The following is a 21,148-nucleotide window of genomic DNA, read 5'->3' as shown; positions in this document are numbered from 1 at the left end:
TGCCCTGTAAATGTCTAGACTTCAATATTCCCTTCTCAATAATGTTTTCTCTCTCTGTTGCAACAAATTGAAAACAAAATAACTCTTTTGGAAGAAAATCCAGCCAGTCTGCAATAACGTTACTACATTATCTCTGTTTAAATCACGTCTGAAGAAACATATCTTTCTCTTTCTTAATCTCTCCTCCTTTTCTCTTTCCCCTTTTTTCCTTTTCCCATTGAGTAATAGTTTTGATTTAAGGTAATTTATAAACAAATACTTTTATTTCTATTTTTATATATCTTTAGCTTTTTAATCCTTTTTTCCATTGAATATGTTCTGTAACTTGAATTATAAAAATAAAACTTTTATTTTATCGGTTGATTGGAAGAAATTGCCATTTGGCAATAAGCCCGCCAATGTACAAATAACATAATGTACAAAAAGTTAAATAAATAAAAATAAATTAATATTCCCACGTATCTGATATATTTAGTGTTCCCATAGAACAAACCTTTTGAACTTTTTCAAAGATTATGAATGGTAATTTTATTTATTTATTCATGCATTTCATAATATGGAATCATTATATGATATGGAATCCTTAGTATGCCATATATATAAGTAGAATAGAAAATATTCAAAACAAATTTATAAAGTACCTTAAATACAAAACCGGTATTTCTTATGTGTCAACTCTCACTGCCTCCACCTTCCATTTCAATCATTTCTCTACAATACCGCAGAGTGTGTGCGGACCAACTACTGCTTTACAAAATTATGACAGGAATGGTTGACTGTACAGAGCTGCTTGGTTTAATAACAATACATGTGCCAGCCAGGATTTTTAGACGGTACCACCTTTTTCATGTACCAATAAGTAAAACATCGTATGTAAAAAATGCTTTTTTTCGTAGGACTTTTTCAATGTACAATACAAAATTTAAAAATAAAGATTACACAAACATCACTCTGTCAGATTTAAAATTTAAACTAAAAATGTATTATGTAACTTAGTAGACATTATAATAATGAATATGTACATCTCCCCTCCCTCCTTATCCTCTCTTCAAGCATTCTTTTCCTTATCCCGCCCAATTTACAGTAACTTAATGTTCTTAAAATAAATATTTAAAAAATCCTTGTTTATTGAGTACATGAAAATAACATTTTTATATGTATAAATTGTATGTATTCATTTGATATGTAATATATTTTCTTTAGTAACTTTGTATACTATGTGGAAATCTGTTATTAGTTCTGAGTTTATACACTATATCGGTTTACTAAAAATATGTATGTAGAACTGTTGATTTCCCAAATAAAATAAAATAAAATAAATAATATATACAGTTCACTTTGTCTAGCTGTATGAAACAGTACTTATGATTTTCTTGTTGTATTACTGTAGAATGTTTTATTATTTAAACTTTCTACTGAATATGCTGTATATTTTTTTAAATATAAATCGTGTATAATTTTTAGGTTTATTTTTTTTTTATAAATCTTGGGTATAAGGAAATTTATGTTTAAAAAAAATATTTTAAGCCAAATATGTTAGTATTATAAATGTTTGTAAAAGGCAGATTTGCCGTTTATGTTAATAAAAAATAAATGAAATAAAGCAGCTTAAACTTTTTTTCTATTATATTATAGGTGGGATATATTTCATGTAATTGTAGATACTGGCCATTAGTTTATTACTTCATTATGTGTTGAATAAATTGAACGACCCTGTATTCATTGTTTTATTTATAAATTCAAATTAAATGAATATTGTTTTTTTACATGGGTAAATAAAAATGTCTAATTTTAATTATGAAACCATTTAAATGATTGAAATTTCAATATGTTGTAATTAATAATAGATAAACGTTTTGTTTTTATTAAACTGTTTATTATAAATTCCGCCAAAAACGTAAGGTTTACATTATAAAACTGTTAACTCAACTCAAGCAGCGATACAATATAAAAGAATGCTGGGGTACAGCAAAACCAGATGATTCGCAGTTTTGCCTGCAGTTGAGAGAATCTTACAATCGTATTTGCCATTGAAATCATATTTTTTATCGCAAGAATAATGCCCCGCTGTACTAAACGCATTTTCCTCTCACGAATGCTCAGAGCTTTGGTTAAAATTCACCCATGTGCGAGCATCAATATTTAATGACACGGTAAAAATTATGGAAGGCGACAAAATCAGCTTCACAGAAGTTTCCTACACGTTTGTGGATTTAAAAAATAAGTACACAAACCGATTGGAAAACGATTACACTCCTCTGACTATAAGGACTGAGTTGACTTAACTTGTAGAGAGTGGTCAAATTGAGAGGAATGATAATATGAGGCACATTCGTAACTTTTACCAAAATTGCACCCAGTATCTGGAGAAGCACATGCATCAATATAATGAACGCCAAACATACACTTGGATTCAATTTATAAAAATGTCTGAAATGGACCGATGTACAGCAATTATTAATATAACAAATACCAACAATTATCAGTACAAATGCCTACGACGGCGGCTATGACAATAAATGAAGAAAGCTTATTTGACAAAATAAACTACGTCTCAAATTATGTGAACCATCCACGATGCTCTAAAGATATGGGAGGATATGAAGTATAACACAGAACAATGATGGATGGATGTATTCTGGGATTTAAAAAAAAAAGCAAATGACCTTTAAAAATTGACTGGCCGTCGTCCAATACTTTTTAAGTATTTTCATTGATGAATGCCATGTGGACATCAGAAAAATCCTCACTTTCAAAAGAAACGTTGCGCGCTGTGCTAATTATAAGATTTTATATGGGCAGTTGCGAAAACATTTATGATGTTTTAAATCACAACCCTGAGTTAGTAAAAAAAAGGCGTTCTTGTGAAAAATACGATTTTAAGAATACAAGATCGCTTTCTTTAAGATTTGTTTGATTGTTTCTTGATTAAGCGTACTGACACACCCACCCTCAGTTCTTCATAAAAATATTTTTCTCTTTTCGCGAAAATGTCCCGCATTGACGTTTCACAAAGTTGGCCGCCTTAGGTATGGGTCAACATATGCCTTGTTAAATAACTTTTACGTGAACATTTATATTGACACTCTAAGCACGAGAATGGTTTCTCGTCACTATGAGTCAACATGTGCAAATTCAACTTATCTCTTCGTGAACATTTGAACTGGCACTCTGAGCATGAAAATGGTTTCTCACCAGTATGAGTTAACATGTGTGCTTTCAACTTATTTTTTCGTGAATATTTAAAATGGCACTCTGAGCAAGCAAATGGTTTCTCACCGGTATGAGTTAACATATGCGCTTTCAAACCATGGTTGGTTGAAGATTTATATTGGCACTCTGAGCATAAGAATGGTTTCTCGCCAGTATGAGTTGACATGTGTGCTTTCAAACCATGGCTGGTTGCAGATTTATATTGGCACTCTGAGCATAAGAATGGTTTCTCGCCAGTGTGGGTTGACATATGTGTTTTCAAAGTAAAGCTCTTTGAACATTTATATTGGCACTCTGTGCACGAGAATGGTTTTTCACCAGTATGAGTTAAAAAGTGCGAATTCAAAGCAGAGCTCTTTGAACATTTAAATTGGCACTCTGAGCATGAGAATGGTTTCTCGCCAGTGTGAGTTGACATGTGTGATTTTAAAGCAGAGCTGGTTGAAAATTTATATTGGCATTCTAAGCATGAGAATGGTTTGTTAGCAGCATGAGTTAACATGTGCGATTTCAGAGTAGAGCTACGAGAACATTTAAATTGGCAGTCTGAGCATGAGAATGGTTTCTCGGTTGAATGAGTTAACATATGGGATTGCAAATGACTTTTTCGTAAAGATTTATATTGGCATTCTGAGCATGAGAATAATTTCTTGCTAGTATGAGTTAACATGTGCGATTTCAAAATAATCCTTCGGTAAGATTTAAATGGACACTTTGGACAGGTGTCGTATTTCTGACTTGCTTGCGAACCTGAAATAAAAACACACACAATGTAATCATTTCAGCTGCTGTTTATTTTATAACAAGCTAATGGAAAATAAGATAAGTGGGAAAGTTTCTGGTACAATAAATTTTATCAATTATTCAGGATTTAAAAAAATGAGATTTTATTAATCGCTATAACAGTATTTCTCAAAAATACTGGACTGAACTTTCACAATTGAAATGTTGACGATTCTTTCAAATGTTTTATGAATAAATTGCAAATTCAGCAAATTTTATTGATAATAAAAAACTGTTCATCTTAAAATTCAATGATTCGATTTTGTTTGTTGAATCATTAAATTTATACATACACAATTTTTTATTATATTGTCCAACTTATTATTTAACCTTTTTTATTATTATTACATAACTAATTATTTTTTAAAAATATTTTTGATATAATACTGTATCACATATCTAGCTTATTTAGTTTAGTTCCTCTGCGTACTATCATATATAGTCCATAGACGTAATCTCAGAACAAATAATGAGGATGGAAGTATCACTTACTTGAGGAAATTTCACCGTTACGAGAGGAGGAATCCAAGCAATTTTGTTTAATTTCAGGATTTCTTATATCCGTATTTGTGCAGATAATATGACCGCTGGTTAAGCTAGGCTGGTAAGTACTGCCTCCCGGTTCAGTCTTCGCTGTAGCAACGCCTGGCTTCTCGTTTCTATAAGGACGTGACGCTCCTTCCCCAGCATGGAGAAATTCTACTTTTACATCGTCAGTTCCCGGTTCAGTCTTCACGGTACTACCATCTGACTCCTCGCTTTTGTAGGAACGTGACGCCTCTTCCGCAGTATAGATTACATCTCCATCTACATCGCTAGTCCCCGGTTCAGTCTTAACAGTAGCAACACCTGGCTCATCGCTTCTCCAGGGATGTGATGGCTTTTCACCAGTATAGAGAATATATCCATCTACATCGCTAAGCCCCGGTTCAGCCTTCACGGTACTACCATCTGACTCCTCGCTTTTGTAGAAACGTGACGCCTCTTCCGCAGTATAGATAACATCTCCATCTACATCGCTAGTCCCCGGTTCAGCCTTCACAGTAGCAACACCTGGCTCGTCGCCTTTGTAGGGATGTGATGGCTCTTCCCCTTTGTAGAGAATATATCCGTCTACATCGCTAGACCCCGGTTCAGTCTTCACGGTACTACTATCTGACTCTTCGCTCTTGTAGACACGTGACGTCTGAAGAGGCGCAGTAAAGATAATATCTCCATCTATATCGCCAGTCCCGGGTTCAGCCTTCACAGTAGCAACACCTGGCTCCTCGTTTCTGTAGGGATGCGACCCCTCTTCCTCAGTATGGAGAATTTCTCCTTCTACGTCGCCAATTCCCGGTTCCACCTTAATATTCATTGTAGATATTTCCATAGCTCTGGTTTTGAGAGCGGATTCAAAGTAATTCCTAGAAATAGAACAAAATATTTAATTCGAAAATAAAATAATTTATGTCGGAAGGATTTTTTAAAAATGTTTTCAATTACCCAATAAATTACTTAATACACTGAAACGCAAGGTAAATTTTTTGTACCACAACATGCCACGAGTCAAAAGTATAATGCAGATAAAACATAAATGAAATATTTTATAGCCAATATGTTTAAATTGTAAATGATGCCTTTTTTGTTGTTTGATTAGTAACACTGCATAAAAAATTGAAAAAGAATATGTTTTTTGTATGAGAACAAATATTTATAATCATCAAAACCAATTACATTATAATATTATCAGTTAATCGCTCTCCGTTATTTTATCCTTACATAGACATTTAGGCTAGAGAAATATAATCATTCTCGGAAGTCGCGATACCTACTCAATCACACTCGTGAAAGAAAAAGTAAAAACACACAAAAATGTTTAGAGATTATTGCGCAGATATATACAAGTATAAAAGTATGCAAGTCCAAAAAGGATAAATGAAACTGAAAAATACAAATCACAATAAGAATATGACTGACGTCGGTATCAAAATAATGCACGACAGATGGAACTCAGTTTGGAAATCAGAAAAAAGACTAATTGATTGGGTTGAATCTGTCATCATCATCAGTGGCGCTGTAGCTCGTTGTGGGCCCTGGCCTCCTCCAGAAGTTATCTCCATTCGTTCCTGCACCCTGCGGCTCTTTTCCAGTTTGTCGGGCTCTAATGTCACTTTACACATTATCCAGCCGTCTTAATTTTGCTCTGCCTCTGCTTCGTCTGCCTTCAGGAGTGGTATAAATAATATTTTTTGGGGTACGGTTATCATTTATTATGTGCACATGACCCGACCATTGTAATCTTCTTAATTAGATGAATTGTGCGATGTTGGGTTCACCATACAGTGCCTCTAATTCGTGATTAAACCGTCTCCTCCACATTCCGTTTTGGTTGACAGCACCAAATATCTTCCTTAATATTTTTCTTTTGAATACCAATACCATATTTCATATCTTTCGGTCATAACCCAGCGTTCCGCACCATATGAAATGACCGGTCTGAGGAGAGTTTTTTAAATAATGGTCTTAGTTTTTCCAGTAAGCAATTTGGATCCCAGATGTTTAAACAAGCCATAATAACATCTGTTTGCCACCGATAGCCGTGCCCTAATCTCGGTAATATAATTGTTATCATTAGTCATTTCAATACCTAAATATTCAAAGGAGTTGACAGTGTCTATGTGGTGTGACCCAACGTCAATTGCCTGCTGTACATAGTTTATTTGCGACTTTCTTGCTAACATATATTTAGTCTAAGATGTAATTATTTTAAGACCCATGTCACTTGCAGCCATTTCTAGCTTTAAGAAATCCTATTTTAATCCCGGGACAGTTCTGGAGATTAAAGGGTTGTATCTGTATTTCGTTCAATACACAAAAAAGGATCAACCGAAAAGTGCAAAAGTTGTCGAACTGTCCGTTATATCTCGTGCAAACTAAACATTGCTACAAAGGCGAGACACAACCTTGCAAGACTGGTTAATTACAATAGAGCAAGCCGGATTCGTTAAAGGCGCATGAGACTCAGTCATGAAAATATTAAATATTTAAGGTTTTCCTTTTTATAAAACAATATACAAATTACAGATATATTTTTTTAATACCGCCAAGAGTCCTTCAATAATTTAGGCTTGCCTCGGTGTTATATGTAATATTAACAAATTATAACATTCTTACTATTTTGTTATAGGTATTTCATAAGCAGCTTTAACTAGCATTAGTTAATGCTTATTGTGTCAATTGCGAATTCACTATGCTAATTATTCCATAACTAGACTATCAGGAGAATTCACATCTATCTAAAACGATAGCCTCACGCACGGGAGTTCCGTATTCGATTCTGTTGCGGTGCTACAAATAAAAAATATGTTGTTCTGCTTTACGTACTGGAATAGTTACTTACTTTTAGCGGTGATTTGTAAGTAAAAACTTAGTGTATCCGTCCAATAATATTGTAATTAACGTATTTATTATTTACGAGCTAATAGAAAAGCGCTCGGTTCAGAGTTTGACAGGAGAACCACAGATAAAATGTACTATGGTAGACAATCTACAAAAAAGCGAAGAAAGGTAATTTCTTAATCCATAAACACCAACGTGCGGTCATAGTGACCCAATCAAACAAAAAAACAAATTCCTTGGAAACGCCCAAAGCTTTCGCTTAGCCGCGTCCAGTAGCTTCTTATAAAATATAAAGGCAGCCAAATAAAATATTAAAGTTAGTAAATGACCTATCCTATCTAACAGCAACTAAAGAACTTTTTAAACAATCCAAACAATTAAATGTAACTGAACTCTTTAAAGTAGAACCCTTAAAATTTATTCATAAATTAGCCACTGATGCAATTGTAGACGAATAATTAAAACTGGAAAAAAACTGTAGCAAACATGAACACAATACGAGAATATCAGAAAAATATCATATACTTTTCATTTCATTTTTTTGCGCCACAACAGGCCAGGAGGCCCAATTACAGTGGTGAATTACATTACAGAACAACCAGGCTTGAGCAAAATCATATTTTTAATTTTTGTGTTCTCACCGGGAATCGAACCCGGAACCTTCCGTGCGTGAGTCAAGCGTCTTGACCACTACACCACGGAGGCCGCCTTCAAAACAAGAAGAAGATACAACCTTCTAAAACAAGAAAAAGACAATCGATACTAATAAACCATGGACTGAAATTATACAATAAACTACCAGACAAAACTAAACAAAAGACTCAGACAACCTTTACAAAAGATGTAAAAACTATTATTACTAACATTAGAATGTGAATTTTAAAAGTAAAACTATTTTGTTAAATGTATGTAACCCGTTATGGTTTATTAATGAAATATTAAAATAAAAAAAAATAAACAAAAATGATGTCAAATCAGTTCTGCGTATGCAGTTACTACGAATGATTGTGCCCATGCCCAAAAGCTTAATTTTTAAATTCATTTACTGCGAGTGTTTGTGTCCATGCCTAACAGCTATTTTTAATTTTTTTTATTATATTCTTCTTGGTCGTTTGCTCTTGGCAGAGCAGTCGTGATTATGTTGGCAAGAAGGGAGCACGTCAAGTACGTAAGTTTTATTAAAACATAATGATAATTAAATATATAGGTATTAGTAGGTTGAAAGTCTTTTTCGGATAATTCTTTGTTTTTTGTATTCAAAATGGTTTTTGTTGTACCTCAGGGTGTGTCCCCGTGGTTTTATCGGTTGCTATTGAAAATAAAACGTTTGCACTCATTGAATGCATCAAATTTAGCCGTGGTTTTCCGTGAAATCAATGTATTTAGGGTCAATGAATCACTTTTATGCAAAACCGCCTTATTTCAACATAAATTATTTTTCTTGTAAATGAGTTCATATTATTTTTTAGAATTTGAAGGCACCTCGGGGACCCGAAGAATAATGCGTAGACTCTTTTTTGACAAAAAGCAGCAACAAGGCTTTCCAAGTTTTGACGAAAAGTTGATATATTTTATCTCGAGATGAAGTTTCTGACGAGCAAAAGAAAGAAGTGAATCATAATTTTACCTATTTGAAGTCACAATTTGAAAAAAGGTGGATTTAAGTGTATAAAAAAGTACCTACAAAATTTTCTTCGGAAGAATGAAATTTATTTATATTTTTATATTTTATTTTTTTATTTTAAAGAAACAAACAGTCGACAATGATATGGTAACATAAAAAAAATACAGTTTAAAGACAGACCAGCAAAGTTTCTGAATAAGAATCATACATATTATTAAATTGTGTTACAACAAAAGGATATGTTTATGTGTATTTGTATGAGAGTAAGTGTAGATGTGTGTTTATGTGTATTAGTGCAGGAGTAAGTGCTCAGGTGTGTGTAAGTTTGAGCATCATTAAATAGTAAGTGGGATCGTATCGCAGCCAGAAATAAAAATTCGTAATTTATGTTAAAATAAATAGAATGTAAAATATATCAATAGAAGAAAAAAAAGCATTATAGTTAGAGCAAGAACGATAGAGTGTTGTGCATAGTTAATGCTACAGACTGGCAGATGGAATAAATACTTATTTCTTGTCACGCTAAAGGGGACATTTAGATTAATTTTGGAGAGTAGGTTAAAAGAGTCTTCTTTATTATTTAATTATTAATGTAAAACTCATAATTCAAATACAGTGGTGTCTATTTTGAAGAGTAAAAAATCCATTTTGTTTGACAGATTGGCTGTAAGTGCAAAGCGTTGTATTGTTTTTATAATCTAGGTATTTAAAATTATTTTTTTTGAATATTTTGAATCCTTTCTATGTTTTTTATGTATTTTAGCCGCCTAATTAGCAGAAATACCCTATGTGCGTCGTCAGGATTTGGCCTCATCCGTAAATTGTAGTAAGGTTCATTGGTCAAATTACTAAACACTGTTTTTACATTTTTTCATTTTGTCAATATTATTAATTCATTTATTTATTAACTTACATGGTCCATGTATACAATTTAAAGGGTTTAAATATAACAATAAAATAATTGTTTAAAACATAAAAAAATAATGAAAAGAAGCATTGCAAACATAAGTAACACCGAGACAAGATCTGGACAATTTATTTAGTGCTCGTTTAAATCCTTGGAAACTTAAACCAAAAAAGTCCAGATCTTGTCTTGAGTTAACAATACGACAAAGACGGGTCATTGGATAATTAAGGCCATAGTTTGTTCTATGCTGATCGATGAACAGTACGTACTTCATTGTTTCTCGACCTACGAGTCGGAATATTGAATTTTACTTGTCCCAGTAATGATGGAACATCGATTATACCATTTAGTATGCCGAGCATATATATGGAATCAATTCTACGTTTTTGTAGACTAGAAATATTTAATATAACAATATTGTTGTTTAAGGCTGATTAAAGTGTATGTTTTTGTTATATGTTTTATTTACCAATGAACAGAATATGAACCATATAATTATAAATTAAAATCTAACATAAGACATTTTAAAAATATATATTTTTTAAAAGAGTGGGTCCAACGGGGCTCGTACGCCAGTAACGTAATTTTTTATCACGACGCCAGTTAAATTTTAATAGTAAAGTGACGTTATAAATATGCTTTAAATGTAAAGAGCTAGCTGTGAGCGCATTTATTTTTTATTCATTTATTTACACACATAAGTTTATTGTACATTATTTGAGACATAAGTCCCAACTCAATGGGACTAAAAGTCCTGTGTTGAGTTGTAACAAGCAATTAGTTGACACAGACACATGAGTAGGATCAGAAACATAAAATATAATTTAAAAAAACAACATATATATGGCACATTAATATGTTACACAGTAAACTCAAACATCAATCATCAAGGAGTTTCCTACTTAAATCCCTCCCAATAAGGAAAATCCAGGCCTTAACTCCTTTCTTGAAAACAGTTTTTGTCCTTGAGAGCTTAATACGCATTGATTTTCATTATAATATTAATTAATTATCAATCAAGTCAATTTCAAATGATCTGAGCTATCCATAAAAACTAAGCATCCCATTTCAGATGTGACCAGAAAGACAAACAAAATATTAATTATAGTTAAGCCATCGGCAACTCGATTACCATCACACTTCAATTCCCAGTGAATTAAGCCTGATGTTTGATAACAAGAAAGTACACAAATACGATCGATTTATAAAAGCACAACTGTCATGGTTATAGAGAGGAACAACTTCTCTTATCCGTCGTACCAAGTGAGAGCCACACGTCATTAATTATCGTTCATTTTTAGTAATTTCCCAGTAAGAAATTTCTCACCAATGTGATTTAATGAATGATTTATTAAAAACCTTTATTGAAAACGTACATTCATTATCGGAGCAGTTGAATGGTTTGATGCAAGTATTAGTCAACATAAGTTTTGTTAAATTACGTTTACGTAAACATTTATACTGGCACTTTGAGCACGATAGTGGTTTACAGTCAGTCAGTCAAATAACTTTAATGTGAACATTTATATTGGAACTCTAAGCACGATAATGGTTTCTAGCTACTATGAGTAGACATGTGCGAGTTCAATTTATCTTTTCGTGAACATTTGAACTGGCACTCTGAGCATGAGAATGGTTTCTCGCCAGTATGAGTTAACATGTGTAAGATCAATTTGTCTTTTCGTGAAAATTTAAAATTGCACTCTGAACATGAAAATGGTTTCTCGCCAGTATGAGTAAACATGTGTAATTTCAACTTATTTTTTCGTGAACATTTAAATTGGCACTCTGAGCATGAGAATGGTTTCTCGCCAGAGTGGATTAACATGTGAGATTTCAAAGCAGAGCTGTTTGAACAAACATATTGGCACTCTAAGCACGAGAATCGTTTCTCACCAGTATGAGTTAACATGTGTGATTTTAAATTAGAGCTGTGCGAACATTTATAATGGCACTCTGAGCATGATAATGGTTTCTTGCCACTGTGAGTAAACATGTGTGATTTCAAAGCAGAGCTGTTTGAACACTTATATTGGCACTCTGGGCATGAGAACGGTTTTTCGCCAGTGTGAATCAAAGTGTGTGATTTCAGAGCATAGCTGGTTGAACCTTTATATTGGCACTCTGAGCATGAGAATGGTTTCTCGCCAGTGTGAGTTAACATGTGTGATTTCAAAGTAGTGCTCTTTGAACATCTATATTGGCACACTGAGCATGATAATGGTTTCTTGCCAGCATGAGTTAACATGTGTGATTTCAAATTAGAGCTGTGTGAACATTTGAACTGGCACTCTGGGCATGAGAATGGTTTCTTGCCACTGTGAGTTAACATGTGTGATTTCAAAGCAGTGCTGTTCGAACCTTTATATTGGCACTCTGAGCATGAGAACGGTTTCTCACCAGTGTGAGTAAACATGTGTGATTTCAAAGCAGAGCTGGTTGAAAATTTATTTTGGCATTCTGAACATAAGAATGGTTTTGTGTGCGTTTTTGTGTGCGATTTCAAAACAGATCTATAAGAACATTTAAATTGGCAGTCTGAGCATGAGAATGGTTTCTCGCGAGTTTGTTTTGACATGTGCGATGTCAAAATAATCCTTCGAGAAGCTTCAAATGGACGCTTTGAACGGGCGTTATATTCCTGACTTGTTTGTGAACCTGAAATGAAAACACAAACAATGTAATCTAATAGTTTAAACCGCTGTTAATTTGATAACAAAGTAATGAAAAATGAGATGAGTATGAAAGTTTTTTAGACAATCAATTAGTATTCTTAGACTAAATTTATATTTGAAGCACTATCTTTGTGATAACCATTAACAAAAAATATATTAAAACAAAACAACCTTTTGTCTAATGACTTATTTCATATTTTATTACTGACCGGTTTCGAAGCTAAGCAAGCTGTTTAGTAGTTACCACATTATACCATAATAAGGAAGCTTACGTGGCTTCTAAACCGGTTATGATAAAACGGTTTTATAGCGACTTAACTGATAGATCACAAACGTAAAAAATGTGTCATTTTATCCCATTCTTCCTTTGCTAATAGCGGGGTTCCGCAGTGTATTCATTTGGGTCCAATACCGTTCATCATCTTTGTTATTGATTAAAAGGATGTATTTGATGAATTGAATATATAATTGTTTGCTGATGGCTTAAGAATTTGAAGCTTTATATGCTACTGTAGATCATTATGTGACTTTGTAACATCATTAAGATAACATTCTTCAGCGGCGCTCTACCAAAAAGTTACAGTTAAAAATGTTAGATAATGAGAGGGAAGGTCCAATTAGTCTTTTGGATAAATAATGTTTATTTATTAGTCACATAAAACATAGCTAGCATAATGTAGATGCTTTATTATGTTGGTGTATAGACATTAACATAATAATATAGTAGTACGAGGAGAGCAGCGCGGCGGCCGGGATCTGCGTTCATTTGAGTTTTGCCCTCCTAGTTAGTCACAAGTTCAAAAGTAATATAATTATTGCATTGAGAGTCTGATTATTATACGCATTAAGAACGTCAGAGTTTTCATTATTATCGAAACATATAGATCGGACCGAAATTGTGATCACTTGCGACTGGAGTATATAAGAACCCAGACCAAGGATTTCACAATAAGTGATTCACTGAAAATGTTTGCCTTTATTTTACGTGTGAATAAATAATTAAAAAAACATAAACACAGTTGTAATACCTATACTTCATAAGTTTGGAGCCTGTTAGAGTATAAATCAACAGTCCGTATCGTTGAATTGTACTCAAACCAGCTCACACAGTAGGGTATTTTTACGAGTCAGGAATAACGTCAAAAACAACATATATATAAAAGCTAATTTTTACGATTCTAGTGATATAACTAGCAATGTATTCAAAACACGTTTTATTTAAAATTTTGTGTTTAGAAATGAGCATATACAAAACGGCTCGCAGTTGGTATGACGCCATTTTGACGTCACGCGTTATGACCGCTGACTGCGCTTCTTATAAACGTTGCGTAAAAGTTTAGCGCCGAAACGTCATGCGAGCTGCTTGTCCCACAAGACGCGAAGCGTCTTGTATTCGGATAATTCAAAATATGCATATTTTAAACCTTAATTTCGTAAAATTCGTAGCAAATTTTCAGTTCTTCGTCATTCACGTATCCAATCAAATTTCGATATGATAGTTTTAACAGAAACTAACCTGACTTTCGAGGGATATTGATGACAGAGAATTACGATTTCCAAACTATAAATTGTTTCGTTGTGACCGACCTTCACACACAAGTAACAGAATGAGTGGAGGAGGAACACTTATAGCTGTGAATACCTTACTAATTGAAGTGGTAGCGAATTGTAATTGCGTAGAAAATGGATTCGTACAAATCAAACTCAAAATTTTCTAATTACTCGTTGCTGGAGTTTATTTTCCACCCGCCAGATCAGTTGAAGTGTACTTATCGTACTGCAAGACGATTTAAGAATTATAACCATCTAGAAATAACAAATCGTCCACTCTCTTATTTAGAGACTTCGGCTTACCTAAGTAAACCAAAAATGCATTGGAATACTTTATTTTTACCGCTTTCATTGATAATTATTGAATCGTTATCTTGTCTTGATTTAAGCCAAATAAACAACACTTTGAACCATAGAAATGAAACTTTTGATCTGGTTTTCAGTTCATGGCTCCAACATACTGTACGTCTCGAGGTTGATAATCTTTTACCAGTTAAAAAGTATCATCCTCCTATTGTGTAACATAATATTCAGTCAAAACATCTTTAGTCCACAGACATAATCTCAGAACAAATAATGCTCAAAATCCCCTGACTCTATCAAACCAAATCATGGAAAAGGTCGAGAGTTTTAAATACCTGGGAGTACATGTTACAGAAAATACCAGCTTTAAAAAAGAACTGGGAGTGCAGTTAGGAGTAGCAGGCGGCACATTCAACAGCATGAAAGCTGTCTGGAGAACGGATATTTACTCAGTGAAAACCAAATGCCGCCTATATACAGATTGCATAACACCTATTCTCCTCCACGGATGCGAATCGAGGCACCTTACTAGGGCCCAAAACAGCAAAATACTGAGATTTAAGAATCTTGGGTGTGCGGTGGTTTGACTTTGTGAAGTAATAAGAGAACGGATACAGCAAACTCCGGTGACAACTGCCATCAAGCTGAGGCGATACAGTTAGCTTGGCCATGTACTGCGGATGCCTCCTGAGAGCCTTAACCACGTTGCCTATTTTACAAGGCATCAGGTTCTCGACGTCCTGGACGTTCACTGCTGACTGTTCGTCGGCAGTTTATGTCAGAACTTCGGGACGAAAACATGACTTGAAAGGACGCAAAGGAGTTGGCAGCCGATAAAGTAACATGGAGGCTCTTTGCCTTTGGAGGAACTAGAGAGCGGACACGAAACGATGATGATGTATTGCAATGAAGGAGAAAATATAACTTACTTGAGGGGATTTCATCGTAACGAGAGGATTCTAAACATTCTTGTTTTATATCAGGATAATCAATGTCGATATCCGTAAAGATCGGTACATCACTATCTATAGTATTCTGTTGCTCAACACTAGCCCCCGGTTCAGCCTTCACGGTAGCTACACCTGGTTCCTCGCTTCTGTAAGGACGCGACGCCCCTCCTCCAGTATGGGGAATTTCCAATTTCACATCGTCAGTCTCCGGTTCAGCCTTCACGGTTAGAACACCTGGCTCCACATTTCTATAGGGAAGTGCCGCTTTTTTCCCAGCATGAAAAATTTCCACTTTTACATCGCCAGTTCCAGGTTCAGTCTTCACGGTACTACCATCTGACTCCTCGCTTTTGTATGGATGTGACGCCCAATCCGCAGTAGAAGGAATATCTCTATCTACATCACCAGTCCCCGGTTCAGCTTTCACGGTAGCAACATCTGGCTTCTCGCTTCTGTAGGGAGGCGACGCCCCTTCCCCAGTACGGAGAATTTCTCCTTCTACCTCGCCAATTCCCGGTTCCACCTTAATATTTATCGATGCGATTTCCATAACTCTGGTTTTGAGAGCGGAATCAAAGTAATTATTTGATTTATCTGAAGATAAATATCCTAGAAATGAAACAAAGTATTTAATTCGAAGTTCCACAAGGAACAGTTCTTGGCCCTTTATTGTTTTAAATTTATATTAACTTTTGAAGCTATGAGAAATCTAGTCAAATATTGAATAATTTACTTGAAATCCCTTATTGTAAATCTAGACTTGAGCAAAGACACTCATTTTTCAAAGCTTAAAAACTGTTCAATGCATTTCATAATGACAATATGATAGAGATTAATTATTTGAATATGTTTCGATAAAATTGTGTTGAAATTATGAATAAAAAAACTGGTTTAAGTAGTTCCTTTTTCTTATGAACAGAATATACTTTTAATATAATTTTCTCTTTTTTAGTGACGAAAAAATTCTGTTCTAATATCAGCACTCATTTTATGACTCGTTGATATCTATCGTATTCTTCCAGTAGCCTTTATTTCAATTAAAAATAAAATGTATATACGCGCACAGGCCATGCCTTTGTGCGATTTTTTGTGTTAATGCAATAATTTTTTATTGTATTTGTAACTTAGGTATACTGATTGTAAAATGCAAAGAAAAAATTGTATTAATTAAAATTACTAAATGTCAAAAGAACGGATTTAATTTTTCTTAAATGTTTTAAAATACCCAATAAATTACTTGATACATCGTGACATAATAGGTTACTTTTTTGTACCACAACAGGCCACGAGTCAAAAGTATACAGCAGATAAAATATTAATTAAATATAATATAGTCAATATGTATAAATGGTAAATGAAGCCTCATTTTTTCTTGAATTAGTAACGCGGCATGACAAATTATTTTTAAAAAACATGTTTTTTCGTTCGAGAACTAATATTTCCAATCAGTAAAACCGATCATATTGTATTATCATTATATCTCTCTCCGTTATTTTATATTATGAAACATATACGATAGAAGAAAAATTATAGACATTTTAGATTTATTCAAAATTGTAAATTCAATATGGGATTGCCCTGAATTATTATCTCTCATCAACTTCAGGGCGCCTGGAAGAATGACTAGACAGGTGCCACCGTTTTATAGCAACAATTCACGGACAGTGTATACTTGTAATGCCGTATTAAATAGATTTCATGAACTCGGCAATAGTTATTCCCACGTATCTGATATATTTAGTGTAGGGTATTGTTCCTATAGAACAAACCTTTTGAACTTTTTCAAAGATGGTGAATGGTAATTATATTTATTTATTCATGCATTTTATAATATATACAGTTTTTTGTTCACTTTGCCCAGCTGTATTAAACAGTACTTATGAATTTCTTGTTGTATTACTGTAGAATGTTTTATTATTTAAACTTTCAACTGAATATGCTGTATAATTTTAAGGTTATTTTTTTAATATAAATCTTGTATAATTATTAGGTTTAATTTTTTTAAAATAAATCTTGGGTATAAAGAAAATTATGTGTTTAAAAAATACATATATACATATTAAGCCAAATATGTTAGTATTATAAATTTTTGTAAAAGGCAGATTTGCCGTTTACGTTAATAAAATAAAATAAAATATCTAGGCTAAAGAAAAATAATCATTCTTAGAATGCGATACCTACCCTAACCCAATTACACTCGTGATCAAAAAAGTAAAAACACTCTCAAAAATGTTTAACACTCGAACATGGACGATTGATGACGCACAAGGAAACACAAGAGATGAAATCGAAAGCCATCGGAAGATAGAGAGATTATTGCGCAGATCTATACAAGGATAAAAGTATGCAAGCCCAGTAAGAATAAATATATTAATTCAAACGCAGAAGAATCTGATATAATCCTCCAGCAAATTAAAGACCCAAGCAGGATATTGAAAATGTACAAATCACAATTAGAATATGACTGACGACAGAATCAAAATAAAGCTCGACAGACGTAACTCAGTTTGGAAATCAGAAAAATGGATAATAGAATGGGTTGAATCTGTATTTATTCCGAAAGACAAGAAAGAATCAACCAAAAATGCGAAAACTATCGAACTGTCCCTGATCTATGGTGCCAGCTAAACATTGCTAATTGCTACAAAGGCAAGACTTAACCCTACAAGACGGGTTAAGTCAAATATGGCAAGCTGGATTGAAAATATTGAATACTTCTGGTTTTCCTTATTATAAAACAATACAAGTACAAAATATAGATATTTATTTAATACCGCCGAGAGTCCTGTAATTTAGACTTGCCTCGGTGTTATTTGTGATATTTACAAATTATAATATTCTTACTATTTTGTAATCGTTATTTTAATTGCGAATTCACTATGCTAATTATTCCATAACTTGACTGTTTCAGATAAGGAGAAGAATTCATATCTAGCTAAAAAAAATCTATTTTGTTCTAATTTACATACTGGAATAGTTACTTACCTACTTTTTGCGGCGATTTATAAGTAAAAACTAAGTTTATTCGTCCAATAATATTGAAATTCGTGTATTTATTATTCACTAGCTAAGGGGACGCGCACAGCTAAGTTTGACACTTTGACAGGAGAACCACAGATAAAATGTACTATGGTAGACAATCTACAAACAAAGAAATTTCGATGAAAGGAAATGTCTTAATCCATAAACACCAACGTGCAGTCACATAAAAAAAATTATTTCAAACGCACAAAGCTTTTTTAAGCCTAGCTGCGTTCAATAGCTTCTTATAATGTTAAATCAGTTCTGCGTATGCAGTTAATGCGAGTGACTGTGTCCATGCTTACCTAGATACCTATTATTAACAGCTAAATTTTGTAATTTAATTATATTCTTCTTTGTCGTTGGCTCTTGGCAGAGCAGTCGTAAGTAAGTTAACAGTAACGTCGTTAAGATTTGCCTCCACCCTTTGATGTCTTCAGCGCTTCTAAAGAACCTTGTAAGATTTTTACAGCGAGAATGAGTTCCCTCTACTCGTTTTTTTTTTACTGTGCCTTAGCAAGTTCCCTTGACGTTGGCGATCACTACAGCGAAAGCATCTCGGTCCTGCGCTACTCCGGGGCTAGGACAATACTTGGATGTACTCGCCATAATGATTCCTGGGAAAAGATGACCAGAGTGGTTTCCCATACCTTCTCTGGAGGATTTTTCTGTCGGAGTTCCCTTTTTTAAGCTGATTGGTTCTGGTTTGGAGGTGCCAGAAACTCTCCTTTCATCTTCTCGTTATCTGCTGTGATCACACCGTTATGAGTGTGATCCCATTGCCCAGGGTTTGTGACGTGGACGCTAATGAGTTGGAATAGTTAGTAATGTTGCTACTCTTACGTTTTCTCTTCGCGAACAGGAATATAGGAAAAAATAGGGTTTGGACCATTTTTTACATGCTTTAGTCGTTTATTTTACATATTCTCCTAAGTTTAAATTTAGTGGCTGTTTCACTAATGATAATAATTGTATTTTTTGTATTTTATTATATCCCTTGATAACGATCTTGATAACGAACACGTCTTGCATTTACAGAGCGCAAGAACGGTTGAGATTCCAGAAGAAATATAATAATATTTACTCATTGTATAGGTTCAATTCAATGTATCGCGAAAGATTAAAAACACTGGCTTAGGAACATATTTTTTTTCATTTAATCGACTTATGTATAAGTCAATTATCTAGTGCTCGCGCGTTCACAAAACTTACACAAATGCATTTTGAATGTACAGAATATTGATTTGAAAACATTAATATTAAATTTCAGTCAAATAATTTAAAGTACTTGATGGTATTGTAACATTTAAGAAGGTATAAATTTTATATTTATAAGCAGGTCACATTACAGAAAGTAGATAATATTTATTTGAGATGTATTAGTTTTGTTGGGAATCATTTGATAATTTTTTTATCTACTTACTAGTGATTTCTTCTTGTGAAAATTAAATGCCATTTATGGCATTATTGAGTAGAAAACTCCTTGATGATTTTCCGAATGTTTGAGTTTACTGTTTACCATTTTGATGTGCCATACACAGGCTGTTCTTTAAACCCTGTCACATCCGAAACCACGATGATCAGTATGGGCAAGAAGGCATATTGGCACATTAGAATAAATGTTTAGAACGAATAAAATTTACAAAAATAAAATTTAAAAAAACTAATGGTTGCTTACTTTTGCGAGGGCGAAGCGAGGAGTGGGGAAGAGGGAGTCTGATACAACGCCAACCACATGGGCACGCCCCCCTCGCTTCTCCTCTGCAGAAGTAAGCCACCATTTGTTTTTTAGAATATTTTATTTTTGAAAAATTTCTGCGGTCTACATATTTTTTAAATATTCTTATATGTTTTCTTACCATACTGATCATCGTGGTTTCGGAGTGACAGGGTTTAAAGAACACCCTGTTTATTTTTATATATTTAAAAAAATTATATATGTTTCTGATCCTAATTTTTTTTATTTAAATTAACAGCAAATAAAAGTACAATATTACAACCAAATACATTTTTTTTCATGAATTAAATACATATATTTACATTAACATTTGTGGTGACATACTCTTGTGTCTGTGTCAACTAAAGCTCGGGTTTCCTAGGACAGCGGTGCCCGTATTTTAACGGCCGTAGTGAACATAAATGCGATTGACAGCCGTCGTAACGGTGACTAGAGAGTGGTTTCCTATAAAAATGGTGTTGATAACACCGTTAAAAAATAAAACCACTCTCTAGTCACCACTACGACGGCTGTCCACCGCATCACCGTTCACTACGGCCGTTAAAACACGGGCACCGCTGTCCTAGGAAACCCTAGCTTAATTGCTCGTCCAATCTCAACACCATGGAGTCGAGACCTATGTATGTAAATAAATAAATAAATGAATTAATTAATTAATGCAAATTGGCTGAGAATTTGATATTCAAAAGTATGATTAAAATTCTATTTTTTGAGAGTGCTTTTTTAAAAAGCTTTTACTCAGTGGTAATGATGAAAATTTTATTAGACTACATTTATATTAAAATGCAATTGTTAACTGAAAAAAATCTTTTATTTCATTGATTCGAAGGTAGTGTGAAATTCCATAAAGGTTGACCACTTTCCAGTTTATATTTTCATGTATTAATTTTGAATAATGTTTGATTTATTTCTTTTGGAAGTGCCTACTCCTAGCAGGCAGTTCATAATTTTAACTGAGGTTTCATGCTTCTTGACTGAGTTAGATCGGTGTATTTGTTTATA

The 21,148-nt window shown here is 33.6% G+C and overlaps 2 protein-coding genes across 2 annotated transcripts; both read right to left on the bottom strand.

Annotated features, from left to right (window-relative positions):
• Nucleotides 1-1,854: 1,854 nt before the first annotated feature.
• On the bottom strand, nt 1,855-7,491 carry LOC148278981 (uncharacterized). The gene is made up of 3 exons (XM_088230629.1): nt 7,379-7,491; nt 4,489-5,402; nt 1,855-3,963 (listed from the first exon to the last, which is right to left on the bottom strand). Exons 2-3 carry the CDS (start codon nt 5,366-5,368, stop codon nt 3,026-3,028), a joined length of 1,818 nt encoding a protein of 605 aa, XP_088086755.1. The 5' UTR covers nt 5,369-5,402; nt 7,379-7,491; the 3' UTR covers nt 1,855-3,025.
• A 3,076-nt stretch (nt 7,492-10,567) lies between these two features.
• LOC148278980 (uncharacterized) lies at nt 10,568-18,484 on the bottom strand. The gene is made up of 3 exons (XM_088230630.1): nt 18,373-18,484; nt 15,367-15,996; nt 10,568-12,566 (listed from the first exon to the last, which is right to left on the bottom strand). The coding sequence occupies exons 2-3, from the start codon at nt 15,935-15,937 to the stop codon at nt 11,464-11,466; spliced, it is 1,674 nt and encodes a 557-aa protein (XP_088086756.1). The 5' UTR covers nt 15,938-15,996; nt 18,373-18,484; the 3' UTR covers nt 10,568-11,463.
• Nucleotides 18,485-21,148: the final 2,664 nt, after the last annotated feature.

The sequence above is a fragment of the Micrasema longulum genome, unplaced genomic scaffold (genome assembly GCF_059751315.1).
Source record: "Micrasema longulum isolate JH-2025_06_02 unplaced genomic scaffold, ASM5975131v1 h1tg000801l, whole genome shotgun sequence".
Lineage (NCBI taxonomy): Eukaryota > Metazoa > Arthropoda > Insecta > Trichoptera > Brachycentridae > Micrasema > Micrasema longulum.
This window is presented reverse-complemented; position numbering and strand designations above follow the sequence as displayed.